At 40.4% G+C, this 16,150-nt stretch overlaps 1 protein-coding gene across 1 annotated transcript in view; it reads left to right on the top strand.

Annotated features, from left to right (window-relative positions):
* shank3a (SH3 and multiple ankyrin repeat domains 3a) overlaps positions 1-16,150 on the top strand; it is a gene marked incomplete at both ends in the record, with an annotated part of 132,065 nt that overhangs the window by 37,557 nt on the left and 78,358 nt on the right. The window contains 2 exons of the mRNA XM_079163546.1: positions 15,387-15,495; positions 15,939-16,090. Coding sequence (XP_079019672.1) covers positions 15,387-15,495; positions 15,939-16,090 — 261 coding nt within the window. The remainder of the gene's footprint in view (positions 1-15,386; positions 15,496-15,938; positions 16,091-16,150) is intronic.

Genomic DNA, 16,150 nt, shown 5'->3' with positions numbered 1-16,150 from the left:
GCAGCCTGACCTACTCCACAAAAAATGTCCCACACACAAATGTTTTACATACATCCATTGGGTCAATTATTGGTACAGTATAGAACTTATCTATCATCTCATTTACAGTTGTACATATCATTTTTGTTGTTTTGTAACTTTGTTTCTCATATGCTTACAAATCCAGTTAGTGTAAGTAACAGCCATTACAACTACACACTGCACTCAAGTGTTATTTTGTTTGTGCATTTGTTTTGGCCCTGGCTGGCTTGTAGGGTGACAGTCTTATTTAACATTACAGATGCCTAATTGCAGCTAGGCAGCTGGGCTGCTGCTCCCACCCTATGTGTTTTTGTCTACTGTGTGCGACTGCTTTTCTCGCGTAATTGACTTGGAATTGCAGCACTGTACTCTAATGTGTTATACTTCGTCACCAGAGTTTCTCATCTTCTCTCTTCGTCTTTCACATAACCTGAATAGGGTGTGTATGTGTGTTTAAGAGCACGAGAGAGACATTGATTAGACAGACTGGAAAGAAGGAATTGATTATATTGTGTTCAGTATACTCTGAAACCAGGCCATGTAGAAACTATAGCCCCAGGCTCCTCATAACACACCCCAGGAAGCTCCGTTTGTCTCTGTTAGCAGGTACTGCTAGTGTCTTTGGGAATAACAAATTGGGTTAAAATGTGTTGCTCTAGTCTTAGAAGACCTAGACCCTCCACCAGACCATAGAAATGACAATGCAGTCAACTCCACATTATCCACTAAATGCATGTATGGTTCATACTGAACAGACATTTCTGTGGTGGATGACAATCATACACACCACGGCCCCATGCCTACACTGTTAGAATATAAAAATGCATCTTATTTTTTCTATTTGCTGATCATTCAAAACCAACAAAAAGCCAGCGGGTACAAAGCTCCACATGTTTTGTTCTTGTGTTTGTTTGTGTGTGGTGTGTTTCTAATAGGTAAGGCACTACCGATCACCACCGATGTGTTTGACAAAAAGTGTAGGTACCATGCATTTTTCATCCGTCCGTCCATTTAACTGAACTGGATCTTGATGATGCTACACCTCATTGCACAAATTCATTTCACAATAGAGAAATAACACATTGTATAGTTCTTGCTCCATACAGCATAACATCCCACTCACAGAATAATGTCATATAGGTCAGGCAGTATGAATAGTTGACTGTAGAATAGGATGCCAGAGGCATAAAGTACAATAGAGTTCTAATAAATGCCTGGCTGAATATACACACTACTCACATACCCCTGCATCAGCCTGAAGCGTGCTGGCTGCCCTCTTCTGTTCGCTCAGCTTGTTCGCAGCCAATCAATCAATCACTCAATTTTATTGAAAGTTTAGAATCCTGAAGAAATGAGAAGTGACATTATAAAGGGTATCAATCTAATGGAGACATGTAACCTTCTCTGTAAAGCTGCAAGTAAGCCGATTTCAGTTATATTGGGTGAAATGGGTTAGATATAATACTTTATTGCCATTAAAGCAGGTTATTTTTGTAATGTGACTGTCTGTTCCCAACTGATCTGTTTTTTTCTTTTATTCTGTTACTTTTATTCATGTCATTTTAGTTTTGTGAATGTTTGTATGTTTTATTTTGCTTGATACTTTTTGTTACTTTAACAGTTCAAAAAAGAGTATTCATGAGAAAGGTCTATTGTGGAAAATGCAGAATCATTTCTGAAATTCTACTTTATAATAAAAAATAAAGTGTACAAACTCCAACAATGACATAAAAATCATAAATGTTAAAAAGATGTTTAAAGGGTGACGGACCCAACTAAGGGTTACTTATAAGTTAAACTCCTGGGTTAGGCTGTAGTGAAACCAAAAGACAGAACACATAGCAAGCAAATAACAAAATAGAATTTAAGAGAATATTACTGTTAAAAGGGGTGTTAAAGAAGTGATGGACCTGACTAGGTTTTAGAGTAGGCTGTGATGAAGTGAATAAAGGTTTTCAGTTTTGACTTTAAGATTTCAACTGAATGTGCTTCTTTAACAAGGTTCAATAGGGGAGGAACCTTTTTAGCTTTCCTTCCAGCAGTATTTTGACAAACGTTTTACTGGGCTTAGCTATCTTTTGGTCTGTTTAGTTGTGTTCCAATCCTCCGGCTCTGTCCCCCTGCTGCCCGCCCGCCTGTGTCCTGGTTTCAGTTTGCGTGTCTGCCTGAAAGCGCATGACTGGACCTGATTCAGCTCTTTCTTTCTCTGGACTCTTTGATTCTGATGACAGCATGCATTCCCCCTGCTTACAAACACTCACAGTCATGCATACAAACAACAATAGAGCTCTATTGTTATATTTCATGTGGCGCAATTTATGGACTGGAACGTAAACTGCCCACTTTAGTCATTACTCAACCCAGTAACAGTCAACCGTTGTTGACACCTGGTCAGCTAGCATTCATGAACCATGAATGCAGTTCATGGTTACCACCATTGTTGATAGTGATACAGTGGGAAATATGTATGATAATATCCAAAGAAACTTCTCAAATCAATTCTGTAGCAAAACCAACCTCTCCATCACCGTCTGTATGCTCAGCATGTTCTGAACTGTCATATAGACATATACTCTTTACTCATCCCGGTCCTCACACACAACATTGCCTACCTGTCAAGCAGGTGCACCTGATGGTTTACAGTTGTCACAGAGTCTGCCACCCGGTCTAACTTGCATGATCTCAGGCCGCATCTTGAGCTCACTCCGCACACATTGTTCTGTTTTTGTGAGCCCTGCAGCTCGGCGTAGATTGCAGTCAAGTGCGGCCTGCTCAGTGCTCCGGGGAGTACCGAGCAATCTTGTGGTATTTTTGTGGCCAGGCTCTCCAATCACATTTGCTACCTTCATCCCCTTTAAAGACAAGGCCCTTTGGCCAGACTCATTAAAAAGAAGATGGCCCACATAGCTGTTACCCAGGTTATTCTGTGTATTGGACAGAGACACCAGGAGAGGACTGGCAGGAACAAACAGTCTTGGGAGTTATTAGCGGAGCGATACGTTTTTAATTGATCTGCAAGTTTTCATGGAACAGTGTGCCTGTTGATTTGCAGTGGAAACTGTAGAATAATTAAAATTAATCAAACGTTTGATGTGCACATAAGCACTGTGGTTTCTGTGGGTATTTACTTGTTACACACATTTTAACAGGAAAATTCCAGTTTGATGTCGTGCGTTCTGCGCCTTGAGCAACACGAGAATGGAGCCCATAGAGTATCATTGTAACAACACCCATGAATGGCCTGTCTTTCACAGAGCTTGTGTGTGTGTCTTTGTGTGGTCATTAACACAGATCTGCAATTTTAAATGTGTGTTCATGTTTATGTCAATGCCTTCCTTTTTTTTGTGTTGCATTAATGGGTTGGCAAGTGAGCCACAGCTCATTGTTCTGATGGAAGAGACAATGCTGGACAAAGCCATGCTGCCACTGTGGCCAGGAGGGCGGGTGGAATTGGTTGAGCGTACAGCAGAATGTGTTTTGGGGTCCATATAGAATAAGCCAGTGCTCTGCATGTTTGTGAGTGTGTTGATGAGTTGGAAAGAGACCGTGGCTTTGCCGTGCTTTGTTCCAGCCTCCTGCCAACCCTATCGGAGCTCGTTCATACTGTCCCGACTGCCCAAACTGTAGCTCATTAAGAGGAATACAAGGAATTATAAAGAGCTAAAACATATCATTCCAGTGCTTCTGAAAAGGATTACTCAGGAGGTACCATGCTGCTACGTTCAGAGAGAGCTACGAGGAGTTGGGCAACAGAGGTTAGACTTAACACTCTACTGCTAAAATGACTCATGAGATCAAGAGTAAATGCAGGTTACTGTGTTGTCACGGTGTGGCTATGCCCTCTGACACTGTTCTTATATAGATACCAAGAAGATGTTTAAAGTAGTTTGAAGCATTTTTTTGATTTGTTTGATTGCCAGCTTTGATTTTTCCTATTCGAAGTTTGTAGCTTGGCGTTTTCTTTAAGTTCACACGATGAACTGGTTCGATGTTTGATTCATTTGACTGCAACTGCTGATTTCTTTTTTTTTTTTTTTTACTGTTCAGCGTATGAATGACACATCTTTTACCCCAAGAGGAAACGACTGATCACATTTAGTGAAGACTTGTTTGTGGGCTTGCATGAGATCAATTTGTCTGCTCTGTTATGTATTTGATATGGTTTAAAAACGATAGGGTAATCACACTGGTGTGTGCATGCTGTGTCAGCAGATGGCTTGGGTCCAGGTTCATGCTGGCTTTAGGCTAGAATGCAGAGAGGCATTTCTGTTTTCTTTCTCTTTGAAATACAGAAACAAATCTCAGTTGAAGGGCTGTCTTAGATATTGCGCCTCAAGGGAGACTGGTGGAAGTTATTTAGAACGGGTATTACGATCGTTATGATAATGACTGAGTCTCATGTGAACTAAGCAAGCTGTGAGATTGGGCTTCTTTCTAAATGCTCACCAGAGAGGTATAAAATTGAATTGCATTTTGCACAAAAACATTTACAGTCAATGATGTGTCAGATGTTGTTGCTATAGAAACAGCACCCCATCACTGTCTTTGAGGTGTTTTACTGCACTCATTCATTATGAATGAAATGTGTGTTTAGTGGGCTAAATTCTGAATCGGTAAATGTCATTTTTGTGTGTGTGTGTTTGTACATACATGTGTGAATAAGTCCAGTGCTATTTCATGTGCTGTTCCCCCTAAACTTAAGAGGGTATCAAATTACTCAGAGATTTATTTCGCCGTGATACAGTGAAGGTTGAAGATTCCACTCACAGAAAATCCTATTCCTTGGGATAAAGTCCGTACTCTGTCATACAGTACATTGGTCTTTTTGTAGCTGTGAGCATTACACTTTAAGCCTGTTAGGTATGGATATTGGAGATTACTTAAGCTCTCGCTCTCTCAGACAAACGCAGATAGAGGCAGAAGTGCTTATAGACACACACACACACACACAGATAAAACACAAAAACACCAATCTGTTCTAACAGGCATGAAACGGTACGCAGCAGCTTTGTGTCTCTTAGGGGACTTTAAACACCCACATTAAACCAAGAAGGTTAATTAATATGTTCCTTTATTGGACAGATCTACTAAATCCACCAGTAAGATATATTGCTGAACATACACTCTGCCCGTCGGCAGTGGATTTATAAACAGTTCAATGTCAATGTGGAAACCAGCATTTAGTTTTTTTAAAGGAATACTCAACTCAAAACCTTTCAATAGTTAATCATATTAACTGCAAGACATCCATAGGAACCTTTCAGACCACTACTGCACTATACCTCTTGCATGCGTCCATATGCCAGGTACCGGCCAATTGTGCCAAAATATGGCTAGGCACACTGCTTTTTTTGCTATCCCAGGTAGCTGCTTACATTTGTTAGTAGAAAAACACCATAAAGTAAGCAAATATAGTTGCATTCAGGAATGTTTGTAGTGCAGCAGGCTACACACATTGCAGAGCAGATCTTTTAACTCAGAGAGTTTTATCATGACTTAGGTTCCTGGTTGACACAGAGCTAATGAATGCTCTCCATAGAGCCTGAAAAGTCAGAGTTCACAACAGCAGTCCCTGCTAACGGTAGCACAGCACAATGCCTATGATACACTGGAATACACAGATACAGTACACAACAGCTTAACCCGATATCTTCCCCTCTTGTGCAGTCTAAAGCAATGTGAAACAATAGGAACCTTAATGAAGCTTTTGTTTTTGTTGAAATAGTCTCAGTGAAATATTGATTTGGCTCTATAATACAACAATAGTCCAAATCATGACCCTACATAGTACATATCAACAACTTGGCATCATATGTAAAGTAATGTTGTTCCAGAAATTCAAAACAAATGAACCATGCAGGTCAGGTAATTAGATTAGTTCCCTGCATCATTTTAAACATCACTTAATCTGTATTTCAATCATCACAATCATACAGGTACGCACATGAAATCTGACCTCTGCATTTAACCCATCCTAAGCATTTAAAGAGCGGTGGCCTGCTGTGAAGCAACTTGGGGTTCAGTGCCTTACTCACACTTCAACATGTGGACATAGATCTCTATAAATAAAGCAGTTATTCTCATGATTGTAGATTGTGAGATAATGGCCTTCAGATTGCAACCCAGCCACCCAGGACATGGAGAAATGATTTGCTGTAATAAGATTGGCTCACAATCAGACAATGGTCAGCACAAATACAGCCTGGAAACAGACAAAGACCCAAACCGTACAGAATACAGTGATTCCCACAGGATTTTGTGAGACTATGGTGCGTCGACCACGGACCCTCAAGGGGAGTCTAAAGTCATACTCCCCTGGAAGAAAACGTTGTACGTTTAAAAGTTAAACGTATCAATCTGGTGGACATTGAGAGCAAAATTAGAAGATCTATGGAGCACTTTGTCCTCTTGTAAACAATTTAGAGCTCTCGTTCTAACAGTGGTGGAATGTAACTGTTGCCAAAATTGCCGGTCTGCTCGGGTTAACAGCCAGGAACAGGGGGCTCCGTCACTACACCCGCTGGGAGAGAGGATGCAGCGTGTCCATGGCCCAGGGAAGCTGCAAGGTCCAGGCGAGGGCTTTACACTGCTGTGGAGGAAATGCACACGGTGACGGCCAGCCAGCCCAGCCATTGAGAGTGAACATATTTTCGGTTCATTATGAATCTGCGGTGGTACAAAATAGACTTTGTTCTGGCTGCCAGAGTATAAACTGTAACATAATTTCAAATCATTCAAACTGACGTAGCCACAATGGTGCATTTCACTTGTCCGTGATGCAGGGCTGGTGGGTCAGCAAACATGACCTCACCTGGACTGAAAAGGGAAAAACCGGAACAGACATCCTATCAACATGTCAACTGCACCTGAATCCAAGAATAATCTGACTGTTGGCTCACCTTTGGCTGTTTTAGGATAAACATCTATAGTAGTAAATTACAGTATTAAACAACAACACAGTGTATTAGTAGGTTGTTTCTGTCAATGAAATGTTTCTGTCTTTTATTATCTTTAAGTTGAAAGAAAAACCAATATCGCAGGCGATAAGAGAGATTAGAGCTGTAAATAGATCACTGCTCCGCTCTATTCGCATCTCTTTTGCTCACACTTTTTTTTTTCTCTTCTATCTTTGCGCTACTCTCCTCCGTTCCCTCCCCTCACAGGACCCCATTTACTTGTGTTTCTGCCACACCATATCATTTTGTTGCATATTTAATGGAAACATGCTTCTAGACCTTCATACTCTATCCATGAATTATAGAGTAAACCGTCAAAAAAAACTAGCAAAGCCATTTGCGTGTTTTTCTTTCTTCATTTGATGAGAAGAGGTATAGAAAAAAGAGCCTCTGTTTTGATAGGGAACCCTGAGTCAACTGGAAGAAGCAGTAGACCAGTGACAGCTTCTTCAGGCAGTCTCTACTGTCACGGTTTGCTTTGTGGTTTTGCCAAAGACTTGAAGCACATCTTAGTATGCTTAAACATGACGCCTCTTGCTTTTATCTTCCTCAGCAAGGGAGCTAAGTGAAAAAACTGCATGCTTTCCTTTACTTTCAGTTTAGACTGAAACTACAAGCCCATATTTATACAAGATTATTAAAAAAGACCCATTTCTGTAAACCATACAATACTACTACAGTACTGCATCAACATCCCATTGCAAACATCGCTTTAATCATTTGCCCTGCTAACTTATCTATCTACATGTATGTTATCTATTTTATCTACCATACCTTTCCTGCTCTTACTGTCAACCCTAATGACTCACCCTGGCACTACTTACCATAGCCTGTGATAGAATATGCCTCATATTCCAGATTGAAAATAAAATCCTGTCTCGAGCAGCACTTTCTTGTCTTCATCTCATCATGCACTCCTACTCTAATGTGTTTTATTATGTATTGTGATAGTACAGGACATTCATTTAAATCCATTTTGTCGCTTCATTTTAAGTTACATTTGACAGATATTTACTTTTGATAAAAAAACTTAAATATACTTTAATATAGCACACAAATGAAATGAAAAAGAAACAGGAAAAAAACTCTTAGTGTGACAAATGCATGGGTTTAGTAGTGCATTACTTACTCGGACTACTACACTGCTTTTAACAGCTCTTTCGTGAGGTGGTAGTGAATGCAGCCGGATACTGTGTGTATCTAATATGGAGTTGTGTCTCTCTAGGTTTGTGTGTCTAATTAAAATGCAGTGCCCCTGCAGCAGGACTGCCTTTGTCCAAAGCATCTGGGAGACGGAGGTCAAGGCTTGCCCGCTCTCGCTCCAGCCTTTATATATGTGACTCTCAACAAAGCACAGACAGACAGAGAGTCAGGTACACTGTGTGCCAGATAAGATTGTTTGTGTTTGCAGACGTGAATACACTTAAGAAGAAGCAGTTGACTGATTGTTAATTTGTATTTGGCATGATTGTATTAATGGACACTCCCTGAATCTCTGCCCCTTCATGATGATTGTAATTTTGAATATACTTTTTTGATATGTACAGAATTTTCTACATTTTCTTTAATTAACAGATTGCTTACAAGTAAATAATTTAATCAAATTAACCACAGTCGTTTCAGTTTTGTTGCTCATCAGTGACACTGTTCCACATCACTGTCCAGACAAGCTGAGTAGACAAGTCACCTCGCATCTGAATGAACTTCACGATACAAATGACAGCTCAATGCTGACGGGGTAAACCTGATTAGTTCGAAGCATAAACTTGCCTTATGTGAGTCAGAAGTTGTAGACTCAGTGAGCTCAGTCACACTTTTTAACAGTCTACTGTGTTGCACACTATCAGGGATTACACTGTGAAATGGTTAACTTCACAATGCAATGCGTTGAGTCTGAACCAAGGGCTTTGAAGCAAATTGTACATAATGGCCGCTGGATTTACAACAGCTGGGTCCGTCACGTGATGCCATTGGGCTCAAAGATCCTTTTTTTTTTTTTAACCATAGACTTACATTTGGAAAGCAACATCAGCAGATATTTGTTTTAGCTAAATCAACTTCCCAGTATGAACACCGGAATAGTCCTTATTAAAATCATTATGTCTGAAAAGTTGCAGAATAGCAGAATCCAGAGTTATTTTTCCCTCCTTTGTTTATGTGAATGAGACCGAGGGCTGGGACGGGGGTCTAAAGGAAACTCTATGAGCCCCATACTGAGGTAGATATTAAGAAAAGATCCAGGTAATTGAATCAGAATTTTCAAATCTGAATTATTCTCTCCATCGCTGTATCCATTTCTCTTCATACATCCATGGTCTGAACTCCTTCTTGTGGACGATAGACACATGAGTGTATGTCACATGCCTTGATGGATATCTTTGACCGTACCCATGTGCTTATCTTCACGATACAGCATCTGTTATGCAGCCTGCACTGACAGCAGGACCCTGTTTCAATGGAGTAAAGCATTACTTCCACGTCTGCTTGAGGCCTCTGTTCCATCCCAACTGTTTAGGCTATACTCATATCACCCTGATATCTGACGGTCCCCAGAGCATACCCATGACCCACTACACTGGCTCCCTGTGTTTATTGCCTTAGCTTAGTTGTGACGCTTCAGAACATGTGCGTATTTTACGGGCCAGCTCACATTCGGTCAGTATATGATCCTCCCGAATAAGCATCATGTTGGTGCACATTTCAATTACGACTCATCCGTGGCACACTGTACTGTAGGCCAGCTGTGAGGGACCAGGGGCTATGTAGCCATGTGGTAATGAGTGTAAATATAGGGCAGTGAAAGTGTTTGACACACATATGTACATGCCGTATGGATTACACATGGATGCACATTAGCTACTGAACATTGATCCTTTTAATATGAAGCTATGGCAAAAGAAAAACAGAGGAGGAGGAAAACTAAGGGAGAATAGCCGCAATACAGATTGAGTAAAAGAGGCAGGGAAGACGGCAAGGGAGGCAGGGGGAGTCGTGCTGTCTCTGTAAGTTCTGGCCTCCTACCCAGGCTTTTATCAGGTTGTGTCAGCCCCCCCCCTCCCCCCTCACCCCCCTTAGTGGTGGAGACAAGAGCCTCCTCAGGGTACTGAACTAAAAGAAGGAACCTTTATCATATTTGTCCTGCTAGCTGGAGTAGCAAGGTGCCAATATTACATGAAGTCTGTAGACGGCAGAATCCTTCACTGTGGTGAAGTTTCATTTTTAGGTCGGGGGTGTGTCTCAGGTTACTAAATGAACACAAAGTCAACATTGATATTAGTGGTTGGAGTGATTAATGCATTACTTTCCAGATTTCTGATTGCTTGTATTCATAATCTATTCATGAGCAGATTCTTTTTCAGATTCTTTTATAGAAATGTCCTGCAGTCGTAGCACAAAAGGTTTGTAGCCGTCTGTGAAAAGGATGCACAGACAAACATCATAATCGTATCAAAGCTAGTGCAAATCAAACCCTTCAGTTGAAGATTCATTTCGAGCAGAGCAGATGAGGACACCTTGGGCAGAGCATCAAACTGTATCTGCAGGATATTTTCTTGGTTTAACAAGTCGGTAAATTGCCACAGATTCTCTGATTTGATCATTGCTGATGTTTCTTTCTCTGCTGCACTGAGATAAGACACTATCTTTCATTTTGCCCTTCCTGTCTTAATTTCTTTGTTTCTTTGTTTGTCGTCACACTCTTTACTTACTTCATCCAGCACAGCAGGGTTACACCATCCTCATGACAGCAGTGTATGTACAAAGCTGCATAGACCATCAGTCAAACTTTTTCTCAATATTCATCTGTAAATATGTGATCTCTTTGCAATGTGGTCTGTGTAATGATACTTAATGGCTCAGCCTGCAAACTGTGGGATAGCTTAGAGATAGAACAATACACTCTGTTTTACTATCACAACCTCAGTAAGCTCAGCCGCAAACTGATAGATCATTGCAGACGGAAGGAGGACACAAATTAAATGATATGTAACAGAAATAATCACATTACATTATAGACCAGTTACAGGTAATAGAGGGTTTTTTTAAGTTAAAATTCTGACTAGCTTTTTCACGACCTTGGGCACATTGCAGCAGTTTTGGCAAACCGTCCATTTTGGCAGTGCAACGCTGCCATTTTCTTTTCCCTTAGTAGTATTTCTGTCAAAATATAGTACTGTCACTGTTACTTCTCCAGACAAAACACTTATTGTTTGGAATGAAGTGTGGGATTCAAGGAGCAGTTGAGGTGAGACACAATAAGACTGACAATTTGAAGATGAGCTACCTGCTTGGTTTACTGTGTGACAGTGACAGATGAGTATCTAAGTAGGTAAAGAGTTTGCTGCTGTATTGGTAATCGATATTGAATGGCTACTGAAAAGACATGACAAGTGTCTCTGCTCATTCATTGGCCAAAATAAGTATGGTGTGACTAAGACCACATCTCTCCTTCTAAAGTTAAACATGACGTGTGTGATTGTGCTGTTTTATAACTGTGACTGAGGGTCTTTTTCTATCTGAAATGAATTACACCTGTAGTGTTTTCAAGACTGTACATGTATTTACCCGAGTGTCTCTCTGAGTGCACCTCAGCTGCTGGTATGGTAATGGTCTGTTACCTTCCTCTCCCAACATGTGTACATGAGCATGCAGGGTTTAGTTATTCATGACCATATGTACATATGCACAGACGTGGTTGTGTGTTGGACACCACAGTGTACCACATCTGTCATTTTTATTTCTTGTTTCGACTGATTCTGTCTCCCTGCGAGGGTCGCCCTTCCTTCCTGGAGAGGATAGTGGTTGTTGTGATTTAGAAGTGATAAAAGGTGCGTGTGTGTGTGTGTGTGTGGCTGTGTGGCTGTGTATCTGATGCATTTTACCAGTGAATTATCATGTTATCTATGGAGGTAACTACAAGAGATTGCTTTACATGAAAACTTAAGAATGTTGTCATGATTAAGGCATATCTTAATCGGATGGAGAATTGATGTACACTAGCAAAGGTTCTGGGGACTTTGTTTGTTGTGGAGTACATGCTGGATCAGATTTAGCTATTAAGTTGTCTGTTTGTTATTCCCCTTAAGCTAATTGAAACTACTGTAGCAACAAAAGCAAACTTCCAGGTTTAAGGCTGGTAATATAGAAATTGAGTTGTACTCCACAAAATTAGGGGCATTTATTGCATATTCAGTGACTTTCCCGAAAAACAAGAATTGTGCTTCTGTCTGGAAATAGTTACCTATTGTATGACTTCACCAATGCACATCCACATCCACTAACATTGAGCTCACTCACAGCTCCTCAACCGTTTCCTGTTAGTGTGATTGATTGGTGTTTCTGTGTTAGTGGGTTACAACTTCCTACGGCCGTTCACTCAGACGGGATATCATGCTGTTACAAACAGGGCTGACTGCCAGACAAGCCCACATGCACACAACAAACGTTTCCCTCACACACCTTGTATAGCCTGCAGAGTATCATTTCTATCAGTCATAATCTGACAAAACAATGGCGTTTGTGGTTTTAAGAGCTTAAGTGATTCATTATTTAGCTCACTAGATTTCAGGACCGTTGCCGTTTATTATTTTGTTTTCTATTAAATGTTGTATTGGAATATAAATACATACACTATCAAGGATGATATCATTGGTCCTAATGGTCTTTGCCCTGTTCATCATCCACCCCTCAGTTGTTGAGTATTTGTTGTTTTTGGCTTCAGGCTACATAACCATAACTACCTTTTATAATAACCATAAGTCATTAAAAGATTTTTAAAAAGTCATTTTTCCTCCCAGAAAACAACAGAAGGCCACATCCAGACTATTATGAATAACCTGCAGTATGATAGCCCATGAGGGACGGTAGGCACATTCATATGTGATTGAAACTTGGCAAATCAATGAATGAAATGCGAACAGATTGGTCTACTACTCATATTTTCCTACTCCTTTGAATTTTTTCCACTTTATTTTTTAATTTCCCTTTAATTAATTTCATGAACTGTGGAGGAAGATTTTACCCCACTTGCCAATCATTGCCATGTCCTGCTGCGTGTGCATTCACAAGCTTAGATGATGAATGAAAATGAAAATGCTGAAGATGGATCTATCTACAGTTAAGGGATTGCTACTAAAAGTAATAGGTAATCAGTGCACAGATGGTTTGAATAACATGATCCACACTCCTCTCTCTGTACTAGCTGAAGGCGTTTCCGCAGCATTTTTGTTGTGTTTTTGTTCAGGAAGAAAGAGAATTGCAGCATCTAAAGGAGGAGTCATAAAAGACATGCAGAGATTTAAGCTTGGATTATTTTTTAATATTGCCAAAGGATCAAATTAGCCCATTTTTGAAAGGTTTTCTTGAAATATAAACTGTAAATTTGCCTTATCTATTTAAAAAAAATGTAAATTTAGGGTTGGAATTCTCTTTTGATTACGTTTTTATTAGTACATATTATAGAAATATTTTTCAGTTTCATGGCAAACTATTGGTCTTGCAAAACAACAAGCTAATTGTATCTTGTCACTCCACCTGTCTGCACAGGGCTTTATTGGACCGTCCGTCATCCTTTTCTTTATTTGTTTTCTTTCTCATTTGTCAGTATGTCATGGAAACTCGTTGCATGTGTGTGCATTTATATGTGTGTGTTACAGAGAGGGAAAGATAGCGAAACTGAGAAAATATGAAGAGTTTATTGAGACCCTCGCCAAAGCAGATAAATCATTACAAATGCTTATTATCAGCCCTCTGTTCAACAAGCAATAAAACACACATCAGAGCCAGCTGATCGCTGGCAAATCATCACCGAGTCTCTTCAAGGCAGTATCCGAGGCATTGTGCAGGACACACACACACACACACTCACACTCACAAACACAACCTCAATGCTCTTCCCACTCTTGTGTACATTGGCTGCCAGAGCTGTCTTTGTATCCTATCACCATAACAACTGCCTCACAGAGCATCGGAAAAAAAAGAAAAAAAAAGCCAAAGTGAATTTCTCTCACTCAGTTTGACTTGGAGATGGTGAGAGTAGCAGTCGGCAGCTCCACGCAGCATGTGAGTGTGCTGTGCGTGAGCAAAAAGACAAGCTTGTAGAGGCAAGCGGGCTGCAGATGACTTGGTGTGAAGGGAAAGGGAGAGTGTGATGTGAAATTCGGAAGGTGCAGAGTGTGACTTTTAAAGAACGAGGGATATGCAGTACATGATGCCACACATGGTGAGTGTAAAAGGCTGCTGAGTTCTGTTCACATTCTTGCATGTGAGTGTACATGTCTGTATGTGTTTAAGTTTGTGATATTAAATGCCTTGTGCTAAGTAATTCAGTTGTGTAAAATGTAATATGTATGTGTGTACGTGTGTGTGTACGTGTGTGTGTGTGTGTGTGTGTGTGTGTGTGTGTGTGTGTGTGTGTGTGTGTGTGTGTGTGTGTGTCTGTCTGTCTGGAGGGTTTTGCACATGTGGATGTTACGTAACGACTGAGGCTGAGTAACAGAGAATTCAATAGTAATGAAAGTTTTCTGTGAAGCTCATTTGGTATACTGCAGATATTGTCTCTGTAATTACATCCTCAAGATTCATACTCGGCTATCGTCCTTGTCCTCATTGATATTTTATATGTTCAGTATTAAACTAGTAGACTAGTTTTAATAATTGCTATTTTACTTCATATATTTAAGTATAGCACATAGCCATTAGATACTTTCTGCGCTATAATATTATGTCTCATGTATTCCAAGATAGATTGTTGTCCTGATTCTTCAAGCTATAGTAATCTATTGTGAAATGTTAGTGCTGGTTGTTCATAGCTTCATTTTTCACTCTGTACTCTACAGGCTTACACCCATCAGCAGAGGTGATGAATATTTTTAATCATAAGTCACAGAGGAAATTTAGTGTTTTTGTGTGTGTACAGTATGAGTGTATTAGGATTCCGGTGGGATTTGCACGTGGGTTTGTGCATGTGTCTTTGCCTGTTTCAGGACTGTGGTTTAAACAGCAATGTTAGATTCAGTGATGCAATAGCATTGCTCTCAGGCACTGTACAATATTATAACCATTACATTTGAACTCTAAATGTGACGTTAGCCTTAAAATCTCATTTTCTTGGCACTAATATCCAAAGGAAAGGTCTTGATTTCAGCATTGCTTTACAGCCCTTTCCTTGTCTTTTTTGGTCGATCCTGTTATAGCTTATATATCTCCTGCACATGGCCCATTTGCTTGGTATGACAGAACAGAAATAACACCTTCAAACACAGACTGAGAGAGAGCAGCGACTTTAGCTTTCATCTCTGAACTGCATTATTAAACATCCCCATCCACATGAGTCTGACATCAACCAATCACAGCTGTCTTTTCCTCCACTTCCCCCCTACCCCTCCCTGCTCCCCTGTCTCCCTCCATTAGGCAAACCTGAAGAAGTTTATGGAGTATGTGCAGCAGAGGAACATTGAACGGGTCTCAAGGTTCCTGGAAAAAGGCCTGGACCCCAACTTCCATGATCCAGACACAGGAGGTGAGGAAGTCTGTACTAGGAACTATCCCACCTCTGCTCTACTTTAGTGAAATAACAGTCTTTTTCAGACCTTGATTTGTCTTTTCTCTTATGCTTTTTCTTTTTCTTTCTCTCCCTCTCTCCCTCTTTCTGGATTGATTTCACTGTTTGGTGACCTGTCATCTGACAGAAGAGCTGTGAAGGGGGAGGGGGAGGGGAGGGAGGTTGAGACTAGGTCGGTTTGACACCAACAGGAAGCAGTCACTTAGGCAATCACAGCAGTCAAGGCAGTTATCCAAATGCAGACTCACTGAAAATGTTTTGATAAGTGTAGTGGGCTATTTTGTCATTAGATATTGACATCTCCAATTGTTGGATGTTCTTATACTAAAAAGAATGCACAATAATGTAATTGAAAATAAGACCTTTGATATTGTTTGCTTGCTCGTCCTTACATTTTACAGAATGTCCTCTAACGCTGGCAGCACAGCTGGAGGGATGTGCAGATCTCATCAAGGTGCTAAAGAGTGGAGGGGCGCATCTGGACTTCAGAACAAAAGATGGCATTACTGCCCTGCACAAGGCCGTGCGCAGCAAGAACCATACAGCACTCATAGTAAGTGTAACACACGCAAAATTGTTGCAGAAAGCTGACTCATCTCTTTTATTTATTTTG

The sequence above is a fragment of the Pholis gunnellus genome (assembly GCF_910591455.1).
Source record: "Pholis gunnellus genome assembly, chromosome: 7".
Lineage (NCBI taxonomy): Eukaryota > Metazoa > Chordata > Actinopteri > Perciformes > Pholidae > Pholis > Pholis gunnellus.
This window is presented reverse-complemented; position numbering and strand designations above follow the sequence as displayed.